Raw genomic sequence first — 15,933 nt, forward strand, 5'->3', positions numbered from 1 at the left:
GAGAGAGAGACACACAGACAGAGAGAGACACACAGACAGAGAGAGAGACACACAGACAGAGAGAGAGACACACACAGGAGACACACAGAGAGAGAGAGACACACACACAGAGAGAGAGACACACACAAGAGAGAGAGACACACACAGAGAGAGAGAGACACACACACAGAGAGAGAGAGACACACACACAGAGAGAGAGACACACACACAGAGAGAGAGACACACACACAGAGAGAGAGACACACACACAGAGAGAGAGAGAGACACACACAGAGAGAGAGAGACCAGAGAGAGACACACACAGAGAGAGAGAGAGACACACACACAGAGAGAGAGAGACACACACACAGAGAGAGAGAGACACACACAGATAGAGAGAGACACACACACAGAGAGAGACCACAAGAGAGAGACCACAGAGAGAGAGAGACACACAGAGAGAGAGAGACACACAGAGAGAGAGACACACCAGAGAGAGAGAGACACACAGAGAGATAGAGCCACACACAGAGAGAGAAGAGACACACAGAGAGAAGAGAGAGACACACATCAGAGAGAGACACACAGAGAGAGAGAGACACACAGAGAGAGAGAGACACACAGAGAGAGAGACACACAGAGATAGAGACACACAGAGAGAGAGACCACAGAGAGAGAGAGACACACAGAGAGAGAGAGACACACAGAGAGAGAGAGACACACAGAGAGAGAGAGACACACTACCGAGAGAGACACACAGAGAGAGACACACTACACACAGAGAGAGAGACACACACACAGAGAGAGAGACACACACACAGAGAGAGAGACACACACACAGAGAGAGAGACACACACACAGAGAGAGAGACACACACAGAGAGAGAGACACACACACAGAGAGAGAGACACACACACAGAGAGAGAGACACTGCACACAGAGAGAGAGACACACACAAGAGAGAGAGCACCACACAGAGAGAGAGCACACACACAGAGAGAGAGACACACACACAGAGAGAGAGACACACACACAGAGAGAGACACACACACAGAGAGAGAGACCACACACATAGAGAGAGACACACACACACAGAGAAGTCCCACCATAGAGAGACACACACACACAGAGAGAGAAAGAAGACACACACACACAGAGAGAGAAGAGAGACACACACACACAGAGAGAGAAAGAGAGACACACACACACAGAGAGAGAACAGAGAGACACGACACACACAGAGAGAGAAAGAGAGACACACACACACAGAGAGAGAAAGAGAGACCGACACACACAGAGAGAGAAAGAGAGACACACACACACAGAGAGAGAAAGAGAGACACACAACACACAGAGAGAGAAGAGATACACACACACACACAGAGAGAGAATGTGAGAGACACACTCACAGAGAGAGAAAGAGAGACACACACACACAGAGAGAGAAAGAGAGACACACAGAGAGAGAAAGAGGGAGACACAGAGAGAAAGAGGACACAGAGAGAAAGAGGGAGACACAGAGAGAAAGAGGGAGACACAGAGAGAAAGAGGGAGACACAGAGAGAAAGAGGGAGACACAGAGAGAAAGAGGGAGACACAGAGAGAAAGAGAGTAAATGAGGGAGACACTAGATAGATAGAGAACACACACAGAGAATGAGAGACACAGACAGGGAGAGGGCTTGACAGGGGGAAAGGGCGACAGGGGGAAAGGGCGACAGGGGGAAGGGCGACAGAGGAGAGGGCGACAGTGGGAGAGGGCGACAGAGGAGAGGGCGACAGAGGGAGAGGGCGACAGGGAGAGGGACGCACAGACACTCGGACACGCACACTCCACATGTGCGGCGCTTCAATATGATGTCATCGCGTCGCCGACCTGGTTGCTCCGGGAGGGTTTCCCACGACGCGTCACGTATCCAGCAAGCCCCGCGACTGCAGAGGGAGGAGGTATCGTGACGTACGTCTGTAGAGCAGGGGATCCTTAGCGTGCCCCAGCCATAGAAGTAGAGTAGCAAAGTGAATAGAATGTTGCGGTCACTGCGCGGATAGGAACTCAGCCGTAGATGAAGATAAAATCAACTTTATTCAAACATGGTGCTGGACATCACAAGGATTCACATCCTCTGACGCGTTTCGTTCCGTTAGGAACTTATCAAAGAGTAAATTGAATCGATTCACAAAGACCTTAAGTAGGCAGGTCCCCTCCATCATTGGCTGAAGACTTAAGTTAACTCAGTTGAGAACAATTAATGAAAAAGCACTCTGTATTAGAGTTGTCACAACCATACTGCAAGTACGCAAGTTCCCCTGAGTGGAAGATGCTATGGAGTGAGCCCTTAACCATTTAAATGTGGGAGGGGGTGAGCTACAATTAGGTAGGAGGTTGCCACCCTCCAATCAGCCATGACTAGCTGAACAACAATTGTAAAACCATACTGGACACCTAACAAGCTCCTATTGAACCCCCAAAATAACCACAACATATATATTATTTTGGGGGTTCAATAGGAGCTTGTTAGGTGTCCAGTATGTTTTACTTCTGTAAAGTCTGCAATATAAAATAATTAACTGCATAATGCAATTTGTGGTTCATCTTATTAATTGTTTCTGTAACAAATAATACGTGGGACGCACAAAGACCTCTGAAAAAACAGATTCGGAGTGCAGAGATGCATAAAACCTGCATCACAGGTTATTCAAGCACTTTGCAGAATCTCATAACACTGATCTAGAGCTAAAAAGAAATGAGCGTGTCACTGTGGACTGGAACCGACTGCTCAAACTTTAAAAAAAAAGGCTCTGTGATTCATAGAATAAGAAACTTTACAACCTATGGTCTTGATCTAGACATCGATATAGCTGCATTTTTAAAAATCTATACACCACACTCTATCCTTTCTAATATCCACCAGTGTACTGGAATTTAGATTTGTTTTATAGTCAGTCATCAAATTATTCTCTCTCATTGCTCTATTCCATTGCTATTGGGTTTCAAACAAAAACATTTCCCATACGATTTGGCTTTTTCAATGACCATCAATAAGTTCCAAGGCCAAACGTTGATAATATATGCCATTACCTACTGTACATAAAGCTGTTTTAGTCATGGATAATTATATGTTGCTCAAAAGGAGTCAGATCGGAAAAGAACCCAGAACTTGACAATTGTATCTTTAGAGAAATCTGTCATAAAAAAATTATAAGTAAAAAAACCAATGAGTGAATTTTTAATTAATTACCTTTAAGATCTCCTAGTTCGACGTATGTTACGTCGGGTACAGCTGATGTAGATCTATATATTCATATTCAATTATCATTCTCTATTATGTCTGTCTCGATTTTTTTTTTTTAGAAATATGATACAGTTCCTGATTATGTTCCAGTATCGGTGTATCATATACTGTAATAATGTTTTGGTATATAAGGCATTCTGATGATGCTAGCTGTACCCTATGTGTGATTTTGTCAGTAGCAGGACCTATTTTAAAGCAGTAAAGGCATCTAAAAGTCATCCCTTGAAGTAACCTGTGGTTATGAATGCGTTGGAAGATATAGCTTATTTATTTTTTTTTTTCCCTAGTAAGGCCCGTAGTTTAATCGCAACCAGTAAGTGAGCCTCGCCCACAAGCGACTTCCTCCAGGACGGTGAACTACTCAGATGGGCACGGGGCATAGTTGAGGCCTGACAGACGGTAATGGGAGAACTGTTCACCTCAGATAATATTCTAAGTGTTATTCATTCAACATTTCTGTGAGTTCTAATAAATGTACTACACTGAGAATGAACATGTTGCGCATCCTTTCTAAATTCTAGATTACTTGGTGAAAAGGAGGTTTTTCTCAAGAGCTGCAATAACCTCCTCTACATACCACAACAGCACCTGATCTAACCACCTATATGCTGCTACTAACAAACTCTACCTATTGTCGGAGCTTATGACATGAAGAACCACTAACAGTTGATTATTAATAGTAGTTTCTGACTGGACTGTATTGTATTTCCCCATCCACCTGTGTTTTTCTGTGTTTACATTTGTTCATTTTTTTAACTATTCGCACATACAATTTTTATATATACTTGTTGCAGGGTACATGCAACTACACACACGGGTTTCTTGACAAGGCTTTTTATTTAGCCTTAAAAGATATACAGCACACAAAACAAAAATAGCTTTTCATCAGCAACAAAAGAAAATGCTTTTCTTCAGCAGACAAACAAAAACAGTTTCTCTTTAGCAGACAGTGTATAATCAGGCAGTTACCCTTTTCTATGCAGGGGACAGACAGTTCACAAGTCATCTACTTTGTTAATCAGACCTTGTATCAGGAAATCTCTTCAGCAGCTTACTCCTCTCTCCTCAACAGACAGGCTCCATGTGTCTACAGCCTGGGTTTTAACACACCTTGATTAGGCAGCTGGGATCCAACTAATTGTCCTGAGGTTCCCAGCTGAAGTTAACCTAGGCACTGCAGACTAGACATAGGTTTTCCAGGCATATAACTGGTGGCTTTTATTTACCCTGTCACAATACTCTCTTTATATTTTGTTTTTTTGGTAAATGTTTTTATAATGTATGACATTTTCTTTGTTTTGTTCTATTTATGCTGTTTATTCTATTTTACATACGTTTCTTTAAGTACCTGCATACACGTGTGTGTGTGTGTGTGTGTGTGTGTGTGTGTACACACCACACACTCAACCTGTAAGCTCAGAACCCAAATCCAGCGTATGTATGTATGTGTGTGTCAAATGAGTGCTACTTGGATTGTGACCTCCTATACTGTTTAGAACAAAAGACAAAAAGGCCCAGTGCTACATCTAACTTGACTAATTATATAGTTAAATTACTTATCTATATATTTTCTCATAAGCAAGGGTCATTTGGTTAAATTCTTTTGCCAAAGTATTTTAAGCCTACAGCCATGTCACGATATGGCTCATCTGTAGGTCCTAACACTGCTGTACCTGCAAACATATCTCATAACCTCTTTAATGGAGGGAGAGCTGTCTTAATAGGATGGGCCATTCATATGTGCCCAGCAAGAACTGCAATATGTGTGCATGTGTATATGTGTTGTTGTAGAGGTACAAATCATTAACTACATTTTTTGAGTACTGAGGAAAAGACAATGAAATGCTCTTTTTGACAGAAAACGTCTGTACAGTATTTAAAAAGGAAGGCATTTTAATATGACAAGTTCTGAAGATGTCTTCAATGAGTTTTTGAATAGCCTTCCCCCTTGCTGATTTCACTCCCCATATAGCCAGCGACGTCTCCAACCTAATTATAACTTTCGCAATTGCGACGGGTGACCCCATCGGCTGTGTCGCTGGCACTATAAGTGCGGCCTAAGGTTTATTTGGCGCTGTTTAGAGCATAGGTACATAAAAGTATCTTGGGAACTATGAGAGGGGTGGATGGAGAGGGAACTGCTGCTTTTAAATCCAGAATTTGGTTTCTTTTAAAAGCATACTCTATTCTTTCCAGTATACATTTTTGTAAACTTTGCATATGAATAATGATGTTCAAGCAATCGTTTTGTCATCAGTTCTGCTTACTTTCTGTTCATAGAATTAATAATAGTGCAAATTAAGATGGACAGGTGGCACTGTGGTAAAAAAAACATGAATAATGCAAGGCAAAATAAATCCTCTTAAGAGATCAATGTGTGAGATAAAATAAGAAAATATTTGGCATTTGAATATATATTTTGTTTAAAAAAATTTTTTTCAAACCTTCAAATTTGATCTTGGAGGCAATGCAAGGCGATGAATTTTTTTAAAATATAGATTTAAATTTAAGCTTGAGTCTCTGGAGCTAAACCCCGTTTATTTCAGCTCTAGGGATACCCTGCTTCCGGTACTTACCTGAGAATTAGGTACAATATGTCTGCTCTTCAGAGATTTCCCGTCCTGCAGACCAATAGGAAGCCTGTGACGTCATCGGTGCGGCTTCCTATTGGCACATGTAACACAGGAGCTTCAAACTTGAAAGCCCTGCTTGCTGAGCCAGAGCTGCTACAGGCACCTACTTCAGAGGTCAGTATCTCTGGAAGTAGGGGGTTCCCGGATCTGAAATGAATGGGGTTAAGCTCTGGAGACCCCCGGCTTCAAGTCTATATTATATATATATTATATATATATAAAATATAATCATCTATTTATTTTTTGATTATTGAAGCTCGGCTAACACGGTACTGATACCTCTACATGTATAAATATATATATATATTCGTTTTTGACAAATGTATTTAGTGTGTGTGTGTGTGTGTGTGTGTGTGTGTGTGTGTGTGTGTGTGTGTGTGTGTGTGTGTAAGTGTCGGATCTAGAAATAAAAGCCAGGTGTGGATGACTAGTTTCCTGAACCCCTTAACCAGTGTCCTGGACGTCCCTGCTTCACAATATCTAAAGCAGCAATCCCGCCTGGGATCTTACCTGATCCGCAGTCCCTCAATGTCCAGGTACCTCATTCCCGCAATGTTATAAGTTGGAGGGATGTGTTCCCTACCTGTCTTCTGGGTTAGGGGGATTCCGATGTCTTCCTTGTGAAGCTTGAGTCAGATCTGGAAGAAAGCAGTATAGGTTATTTTGGTGTAGTATAGGACAGTTAAGATATATAGGGTAAATAAGATATCCAGATACAGAGAGGGGAGAGAGAGGAAGAGAGAGAGGGGAGAGAGAGAGGAAGGGAGAGAGAGGGAGAGAGAGAGGAAGAGAGGGAGAGAGGAAGAGAGAGAAAGGGAGAGAGAGGAAGAGAGAGGGAGGGAGAGGGGGGAGAGGGAGAGAGAGGAAGAGAGAGAGAAAGGGAGAGGAAGAGAGGGAGGGAGAGAGGAAGAGAGGGAGGAAGAGAGGGAGAGAGAGGTTGAGAGGGAGAGAGAGGTTGAGAGGGAGAGAGAGGTTGAGAGGGAGAGAGAGGTTGAGAGGGAGAGAGAGGAAGAGATAGGAGAGAGAGGAAGAGAGAGGAAGAGAGGGAGAGAGAGAGGAAGAGAGAGAGAGAGAGAGAGAAAGGGAGAGAGAGGAAGAGAGAGGGAGAGAGAGAGAGGGAGAGAGAGAAAGGGAGAGAGAGAAAGAGAGAGAGGAGAGAGAGAAAGAGAAAAAAGAGACACAGGAGGGAGAGAGAAAAAGAGACAGAGGAGGGAGAGAGAAAAAGAGAGAGGAGGGAGAGAGAAAAAGAGACAGGAGAGAGAAGGAGACGGAGAGAAAGAGAGGGGAGAAAGAGACCAGAGAGAGGGGAGACGGGGGAGACCAGAGAGGGGGGGAGACCAGAGAGGGGGGGAGACCAGAGAGGGGGGAGACCAGAGAGAGGGGAGACCAGAGAGGGGGGAGACCAGAGAGGGGGGAGACCAGAGAGAGGGGAGACGGGGGAGACCAGAGAGAGGGGAGACGGGGGAGACCAGAGAGAGGGGAGACGGGGGAGACCAGAGAGAGGGGAGACGGGGGAGACCAGAGAGAGGGGATATGGGGGAGACCAGAGAGGGGGGAGACCAGAGAGGGGGGGAGACCAGAGAGGGGGAGACCAGAGAGAGGGGAGATGGGGGGAGACCAGAGAGAGGGGGACAGGGGTGACTGACTGACCGGGGCAGGGGTGACTGACTGACCGGGGCAGGGGTGACTGACTGACCGGGGCAGGGGTGACTGACTGATTGGGGGGGGGGGGGGAGGTACCTCTGGTGTCACACATACTCCCATACACACATACACATTCTCCTATATATATACATACACACACACACACACACACACACACACACATACATACACACACTCCCACATACATACACACACTCCACATACATACACACTCCCACATACATACACACACTCCCACATACATACACACACTCCCACATACATACACACACTCCCACATACATACACACACTCCCACATACATACACACACTCCCACATACATACACACACTCCCACATACATACACACACTCCCACATACATACACACACTCCCACATACATACACACTCCCACATACATACACACACTCCCACACACATACACACACACATATATATACACACACACACACACACATATATACACACCTATATACACACACAGGCCGCGACCAGCACCACCACGCTCCCCCGCCCATCTCCTGCTCCGCTCCCACATGAGGGGGCTTCCCCCGCTCCCATCACCCGGCGCGCTCTCTGACGCGGGACCGGGGGGAAGCGGGGACATGAGGGGGCATCCCCCGCTCCCATCACCCGGCGCGCTCGCTGACGCGGGACCGGGGGGAAGTGGGGGGGGGGGGAAGCGGGGACATATGGGGGCATCCCCTGCTCCCATCACCCGGCGCGCTCTCTGACGCGGGACCGGGGGGAAGCGGGGACATGAGGGGGCTTCCCCCGCTCCCATCACCCGGCGCGCTCGCTGACGCGGGACCGGGGGGAAGTGGGGGGGGGGGGGGGGAAGCGGGGACATAAGGGGGCATCCCCTGCTCACATCACCCGGCGCGCTCTCTGACGCGGGACCGGGGGGAAGCGGGGACATGAGGGGGCATCCCCCGCTCCCATCACCCGCCGCGCTCTCTGACACGGGACCGGGGTGGGAACGGGGACATGAGGGGGCATCCCCCGCTCCCATCACCATAACTGCGGGCAGCAGGAGCACCGGGGAGGGGAGGGAGGTGGAGGAAGGCACAGATAATACTTACTGTGTCCTCCATCCTCCATGGGAAAAAAATGGCCGCTCGTTGGGGGCTGGCTCATATAGAGCCTGGCCGTGCGCCCACAAAGCCTGGGAGCGCGCGCCAATCATCTGTCAGGTAGGGGGAGTTTTTTTTTTTTTCAGCCAGCGCGAGCAGGGAAATTTCAGCGCGAGCAGGGAAAATTTAAAAAACAAAACACGTGTGCTGCTTGGGCCAATAGTTACTCGCCCGGGGGTTAAATCCACCCGCCCCGGGCGAGTAAATGTATAGGATTGTCGAACACTGTATATATATATATTTTATATATATATATATATATATATATATATATATATATATATATATATATATATATATATATATATATATATATATATATATATATATATATATATGGTACCGGTAGCGCTCCGGCTGGGGTTTAAACTTTAAAGCTCCTGCATCACATGGACCAATAGAAAGCCGCACCCGATGTCACAGCTTCCTATTGGCCCACAGAGCGCAAGATCTTTAAACAGCCGAGGAGAGCTGCTACCGGAGCTGCTTCAGAGGTGTGCATCTCAATGAATGGGGTTCTGCTCTGGAGAACCCCCTACTTCACTCCTATATTTAATTTTTTTTTATAATATTCCCGGCTTGGATTGCTGCTGTAATACCCTGTTATGAATATTTGCCTTTCATTGCTCTAGTCTAAAAGCTCTTTATTCTTGTTTTACATCTAAGCAGGAAGCCCTCTTCAGTGCCCGTTTTAGTCCAGCTAGTTCTGGCGTACAGGTGAGCAGGATATGGTACAAACCCGTGGAACAGTTTATATTACCAGAGGTGAGTTGACCGCAACCTGTTTTCCTAAACGTAAAAAAAAAAAATACCCCCCCCCCCAAAAGTGATACTGTGTGTGTGTGTATATGTATATCTATATCTATATATATATATATATAGATATATAGATATACATACATACACACACGCACACGCACAGTATCACTTTTTATACTATATATCACTTTTTTTTAAATAGAAATGTACATAGAATTTGAGTGCCGTTAAGAATTCGTTACCTCACCACCATCTGCCCATTCTCCCATCTCTGACCCTCTTTGATCCTTGACTTTCTTTCATTTTTAGGTTTGCATATGTTCCCATTTTGTTTAATTACTGTGTTACCCTACCAACTCCTGTTGGGCGACTATTCCCTGAATTCACACCGTTTTCCATGAAGAAGCACTTGCTCATATTTCCTTTGAGCCTCCTACCCTCCAGCATCAGAGCTTGACCTCTTGTTCTAACACATCTTTCTCTGGAATATGCTTCCTTTTGGTACCATAGTCACTTTCACAGGCGACTAGGACAATTGCACCAGGCATCAGTACACTATACAAAACTGTTGAACAAAAGTGAATTTTTTGGAAAAAGTTGCCACAAACCTCCAGTACATAAAACACCAAACTAGGTTGCACCAAGTCTTAGGTGCGGAGACCTCAAAGTTTACCCCGATACACTTTCTCAAACTTGCACCGCTGTCCTCAGTAGTATAGGCAGCCACAGCTTCCCTCTACACTCCTCCAGAACACACTTGGTTGACTTTGGATACTTAAAGGGTCCACTTCTCAGAGTACTCTGCAACTAGACTCCATATATCCCCTCTGTTTTCATCACCAATATGGAAGAACGACCCATCCCCAAGTGGATTGTCTTTGGGGTCCAATCGGCGAATGAGGACTTGCCTGTATGTGACCACTCCTGAGCGAGGGAGGTTACTGGACTTCCAGGAAAGTCCACAGGGGTGGGCTTAAGTCATGCGGGCATTTGAACGGACCAATGAGAATCGTGCTTACTGAACACGGTCCTGGCAACGGTTCCCCTGGTCCTCCCAATAATCCTGAAGGTATAGGCGACTCTGTATTTGGGTCGAACAATGGTCCTTCTGCTGGGAGCCACTTTCCCCACACCTGAGTCCACAGGCCTGCCTCGCTCCACAACATCCCAAGCCATCCCAGGACATTCTTGAAAACGAGAGGTAACTCTCAATGTATTACTTCCTGGTAAAATATTTTATAAATAAATAAATTCGCCTTATCTCGGCCAGGATCCCCTTTGTGTTGAGGTTGGATACTTGTATATCCATTCTCCACACAAAAATGACCCACATTTAAAACATTAAGCATACGGTTAACCCTTGGTTCCCAAAGTGCTGGAACCAGGCTACAAAATACAATATCAGCCCAATGTGGGCTCAGTATACATATACAGGATGTGTACCATTAACTGTACATACACAAATAAATACCTTATATTATTGACGGTAGGGGTAAAGGCAAGCTTAACCCTTATTAAAAGCGATCAAACCTACCCCTACCGTCACAGTTACATAGTAGATGAGGTTGAAAAAGACACATGTCCATCGACTTCAACCTATGCTAAATTTAGAAGACAGATACTTACACTATATTTTTATTTATAGTATTTTGATCAAGAGGAAGGCGAACAAAAAAAAACCTGTGAAATATCCACTGCTTTCTCATAAGGGGGAAAATAAATTCCTTCTTCGCTCCTCCAAATAATGGCAATGATTTCTCCCTGGATCAACATCCATCCATGTTATTTGATTCATCCCTGTATACCTTCCCTTTCTAAAAAGATGTCCAACTTTTTTTTTTGTTTGAAGATATTTATTATATCTGCCATCACAGTCTCCATGGGTAATGAATTCCACATTTGAACTGCCCTTACTGTAAAGAACCCTTTCCTTTGTTGCTGGGGAAATCTCCTTTCCTCCAACCTTATGGGGTGACCCAGAGTCCTTTGTACTGCCTGTGAGATGAATAGTTCTTTTGAAAGCTCCTTTTATTGACCCCAAATATATTTGTATATAGTCATCATATCTCCTCTTGGATGCCTCTTTTCCAGTGTAAACAAATCTGATTTAGCTAGCTTCATGTCAGATTTTTCATCCCCTTTATTTATTTAGTGGCTCTTCTCTGCTTTCTCTAGTTCTATGATGTTTCTTGTGGATTTTTTTGTTTTTTGTTTTTAAACTTGTTTTTCAAAGAACTTGGAGGGGATACAAAATCTAAAGGGGGGGGGGGGGAGGTGCACCACCAAAGACATCAACAGTATTACGTGCATAATACCTTAACATAGTACCACCCCACGCCTTGCAATATTCATCATCCTTACAAAACCTCCAGCTCTCGGTCTATTCTTAAATCTTTTCATATTCCTATTCCTCCACAGGAAAACCAAACTTTATGGGGATATGAGTTTTTTTTTTTTTTATGGAATAGTTGCCCAAAACTGTACTCTGTATTCTATGGATATACTAATCCCTTATACAGTGGCATTATTAGTCTGTGGTCATAGTGCGCATGATATGATCAAAAATATAAAATCAATCAGGCCGGCCATACTGCGCGCGGTGCGGCAGGATTATGAAGAGATTAAAAAAATAGATTTTTCACGTCATGGCTGCATCATGTGAGCGTTTAAGCCAGCCTGATGACGTCACGGGCACGCCTCCCCATCGCGAGCGCATCTGTGTCCACAGATATCTCAGGTGACAGACGCGCACGTGCCTGCACTATGTCCGACGCCATAGGGCACATTCGTAGTACATGATTGCGACCGCGTGATGTCATGCACGCGAAACCTGAGACAAGGAGGCGTGGCAGAGGTGTGACCGTGACGTTGTGTGAGCGGTTAGCTCTCACTGTCAGAACCGCTCACGTGACACGGATAAATCAAAATTGACAATCTTCTTGAGAAAAGCTTGCTCGGTCGCTCTGCAGCACTAGCAAACTATGTTGAGCTGCATTGAATTACATTGATTTTGTTCCAGCGTGGCGCGCATAATCACTGCCTTACACTTACTTCCCCGTATAATGCAAGATAAGATCTTATTTGCCTTTGCAGCAACCGTATGATATTTGACACTCTTGCTAAGCCTGCTGTCTACAAGCACTCCTAAATCAATCCTCAAGGACTGACCTACTGTTTTCCCATTTAATTTGTAAGTCGCCGGTTTTATTCTTTTTCCCAAACACATAACCTTACATTTATCTGTATCAAACCTCACCTGCCATTTACTGTACCTGTCCAAGTTTCCAGTCTATCCAAATCCTTCTGGAGAGAAAGTACATCCTGCTCTGATTTTACTACCTTATACAATTTAGTGTCATCAGCAAAGATGGAGACTTTGCTCTCTATGACAACCTCAAGGTTATTAATCAACAAATTAAAAAGCAGGGATCCCAGTACTGATCCTTGATGTGCTATTCATGACAACTCTGGTGTGTCTGCTTTCACCAGTTTTAAATCCAAGTGCAAATATTTTTACTGAGTCCATTTTTTTTAAACTTTTGTACACAAACCTCTTATGTGGAACCATATCAAAGGCCTTTGCAAAATGTAAGTAGACCACATCAACTGCTTTATCCTGGTCTAAATTCGTATTTACCCCCTCAAAGAAACCTGTACTAAACCTTCAAGTAGCTTCTCCACTATTATGTTATGCTTATAGGTCTGTAATTCCCTGTTTGGGAGATCTAGCTCCCTTTTTAAATATAGGCACATCTGCTTTACGCCAATCTTGTGGTACCAAGCCTGTGGAAATGGCGTCCTTGAATATTAAATATAATGGTTTGGCTATTACTGAACTTAGCTCCTTAAAGCTGCAGTTCAGTCAATATCCTGCATGTTTTTTTGTTTTTTTTAATAAATCAGTTCTGTAGTAAGAAAAAATACTTTTAGCATTTTCTGTTTTTAAAAAAACAACTTTGAAAAACCAACTTTCTTGTATTCTATTTTAACAGCCATTTGCTAAGGCACTGCCCCTTCATGTCCTGTCACAAGCCCTGGCACACCCCTTTGTCAGCCCTGCCCTCCATCTAGCACATGTCAGTGCAGGAGTGCTCATGAATATTCATGAGCTTCCACTGACTGACAGAAGCAAATATAAACATATGCCAGCTCTAATGATGTCACCAAATTTCGCCTATCAATACATGGAGAACGAATTGACCTACAGCTATACAGTTCTTTAGGTAATTAGAGATTGCACACATGAAACTATTGAAGTAAAAAAATAAATTAAAAAAAAAAAAAAAAAAGATTGAACTGCAGCTTTAAAGAACTCTTGGCTGTACAGTATGCCACCGGGGCCAGGCGCCTTATTTACTTTAATTTTACCATACTTTGTAGGATATTTGAGTTCAGGGGTGTGCATTTGTGTGCTCTCCCCTCTCACTTCACCAATTTTTTGTTTAATATAGAGGTTATGGCTTCCTCCTGTTGCAATATTTTTGCAATTGACCCCTCCTTCGTAAACACAATAATTTTCCTGACCATCTAACAATGTAAGGGTACTATATTCTCTTTTCTAATCTTATTGTTATTAAGGTACTTGGATTACTTTTTTAGGGTTGATCTGACTTTCTATTGGAATCATTGTTTCATTTTCAATTTTCTTAATCTAATTTGCCCTTTTTGCAATTTTTGTTATATTACTAATAGTTTTGATATGATGACTGTCCGTTCTGATTAAATGCTTGCCTCTTCCTTTCAATTTCCTTCCTACCGGTTTATTTAGCTACATTGCTTTAGACTTGTTTATTTTATATTTATTACCCACTGATAATTACACTTATCTAAAAAGGTTTTAAAGACTGCCCATTTATCGTCCACATTTTTCCTGCAAAAAATCATCACCCTTTATTCTTTTATAGATTATTTCTGAGTTTATTAAAATCTGTCTTTCTAAAATGTAAAGTCTTTGTTGAACCCGTATAATAGAGTTTTTAATAATGATTTAAAATGAGACAATGTTATGATCACTGTTTCTCAAATTTTCACAGACTTTAATATTTGATATTACTTCTACTTTGTTTGATATTGCCAAATCCAGTATTGCCCCTCTCCTGGTTGCTTCCTAAATAATTTGGGTCATGTAATTGTCTCTTTGCACCACGATAATTCTGTTTCCTTTAGTTGTAATGTTAATCTCACTGCCCCAGTCTATTCAAATAATTAACATCACCCATTATGCAGACATGACCTCGTTTTGCTGCCTTCTTTTGCAGACGTACAGTATTTTAGCTTCCCCAGTCTCAGATATTTGTGATTTTATAACATATCCCTACAAACATGTTCTTTGTACTTTTGCCTCCCCTGCTGATTTCTTTCCACAAAGTCTGTACATTTTCATCAATCCCTTCCTAAAAATATCTACAGTCACATTTCTCTTTCAGGGTTTTGAAGGCACAGTGGTTTGGGAAAGCCATGACACTGAGGGCTTAATTTCAGGAAACGTTCACAACATCATTGTTAATGATGGAGGTGGAATACTCAGGCTTACTACAGTAAGTAATCATAAAGCTTTAATATAGACCTGGTATTTTAAAAGCGAAGGGTTTGTGGCCGATCGCACTAGAATGGCAGTTTTCGGCCAAAGACTGTACGGTCAGCCATTTTTAAATTGGCTCCCAGGAATAGAGAATTTGGAGCAGAGCTAAATACAGGGGATCACTTGTGCCAACCATGAATACCGTAGCCACGCAAGGTGTCTCCGGAAATCCGTTCCACTTTAAGACCCTCTTTATTTGTGTTCTTTCGGTTTTATCTTAAAAATGATGTATTCTTGCATCTTGTTTTCATTTAGAATTGTAAAGGGATGTTTCCCAATGAACTGAAACTTTTGCAACGTTATTATGACTGATTGAAATCTGGCAGGTGGTGCTTTCTGATTTCTTGTCCAAAAAGGCTTCAACATTTTTGTTTAAAGTAATTTACCATATCCACCATAAATATTATTCTCCTGGTATAATTACAATAATGCCATGTATATTGTATATCAAGATACAATATATGGAAACACTCTAAAGATCTACTGCACTGGTGGCCAACAGGTCCCAACTTTCTCTCCCCCTGATCCCTTCCTCCCTTTGGCCTGTTGCAAGAGTGGGGGGGAGGGGGCTACGGGCCAATTGGCGTAAGAGGGGAGATGGGGGAGAGCAACAGAGAGTGGGGGGAGAGCGGCACAGTGAGATTCTATAGGGAGCTGTTATATTGGCAAACCGAGGAGTTATAGGGAGGATTGAATGGCAGAAATAGGAGGAGTTATAGGGAGCGGTTATATGGCAATAGATAACTGTATGTGCTGACGTTTTAGGGACTAAAGGACAGCACAAGCAGCCTTTGATGTACATCATGTTGCCCACTACTGATCTGCTGGCTTCAAAACACTCAATGTGTTTAAGAATGAGCCAAATAACTAAATGTAACAGGGATGATTT

At 43.4% G+C, this 15,933-nt stretch overlaps 1 protein-coding gene across 5 annotated transcripts in view; it reads left to right on the forward strand.

Annotated features, from left to right (window-relative positions):
* B3GALNT2 (beta-1,3-N-acetylgalactosaminyltransferase 2) overlaps positions 1-15,933 on the forward strand; it is an 87,178-nt gene that overhangs the window by 29,720 nt on the left and 41,525 nt on the right. For 2 of the 5 annotated variants that reach the window (XM_075596780.1, XM_075596781.1), the window contains exons 5-6: positions 9,371-9,469; positions 14,890-15,000. In XM_075596780.1, coding sequence (XP_075452895.1) covers positions 9,371-9,469; positions 14,890-15,000 — 210 coding nt within the window. The remainder of the gene's footprint in view (positions 1-9,370; positions 9,470-14,889; positions 15,001-15,933) is intronic. The other 3 variants (XM_075596777.1, XM_075596778.1, XM_075596779.1) reach the window with 3 other exon arrangements.

The sequence above is a fragment of the Ascaphus truei genome, chromosome 4 (genome assembly GCF_040206685.1).
Source record: "Ascaphus truei isolate aAscTru1 chromosome 4, aAscTru1.hap1, whole genome shotgun sequence".
NCBI classification, from domain to species: Eukaryota; Metazoa; Chordata; class Amphibia; order Anura; family Ascaphidae; genus Ascaphus; species Ascaphus truei.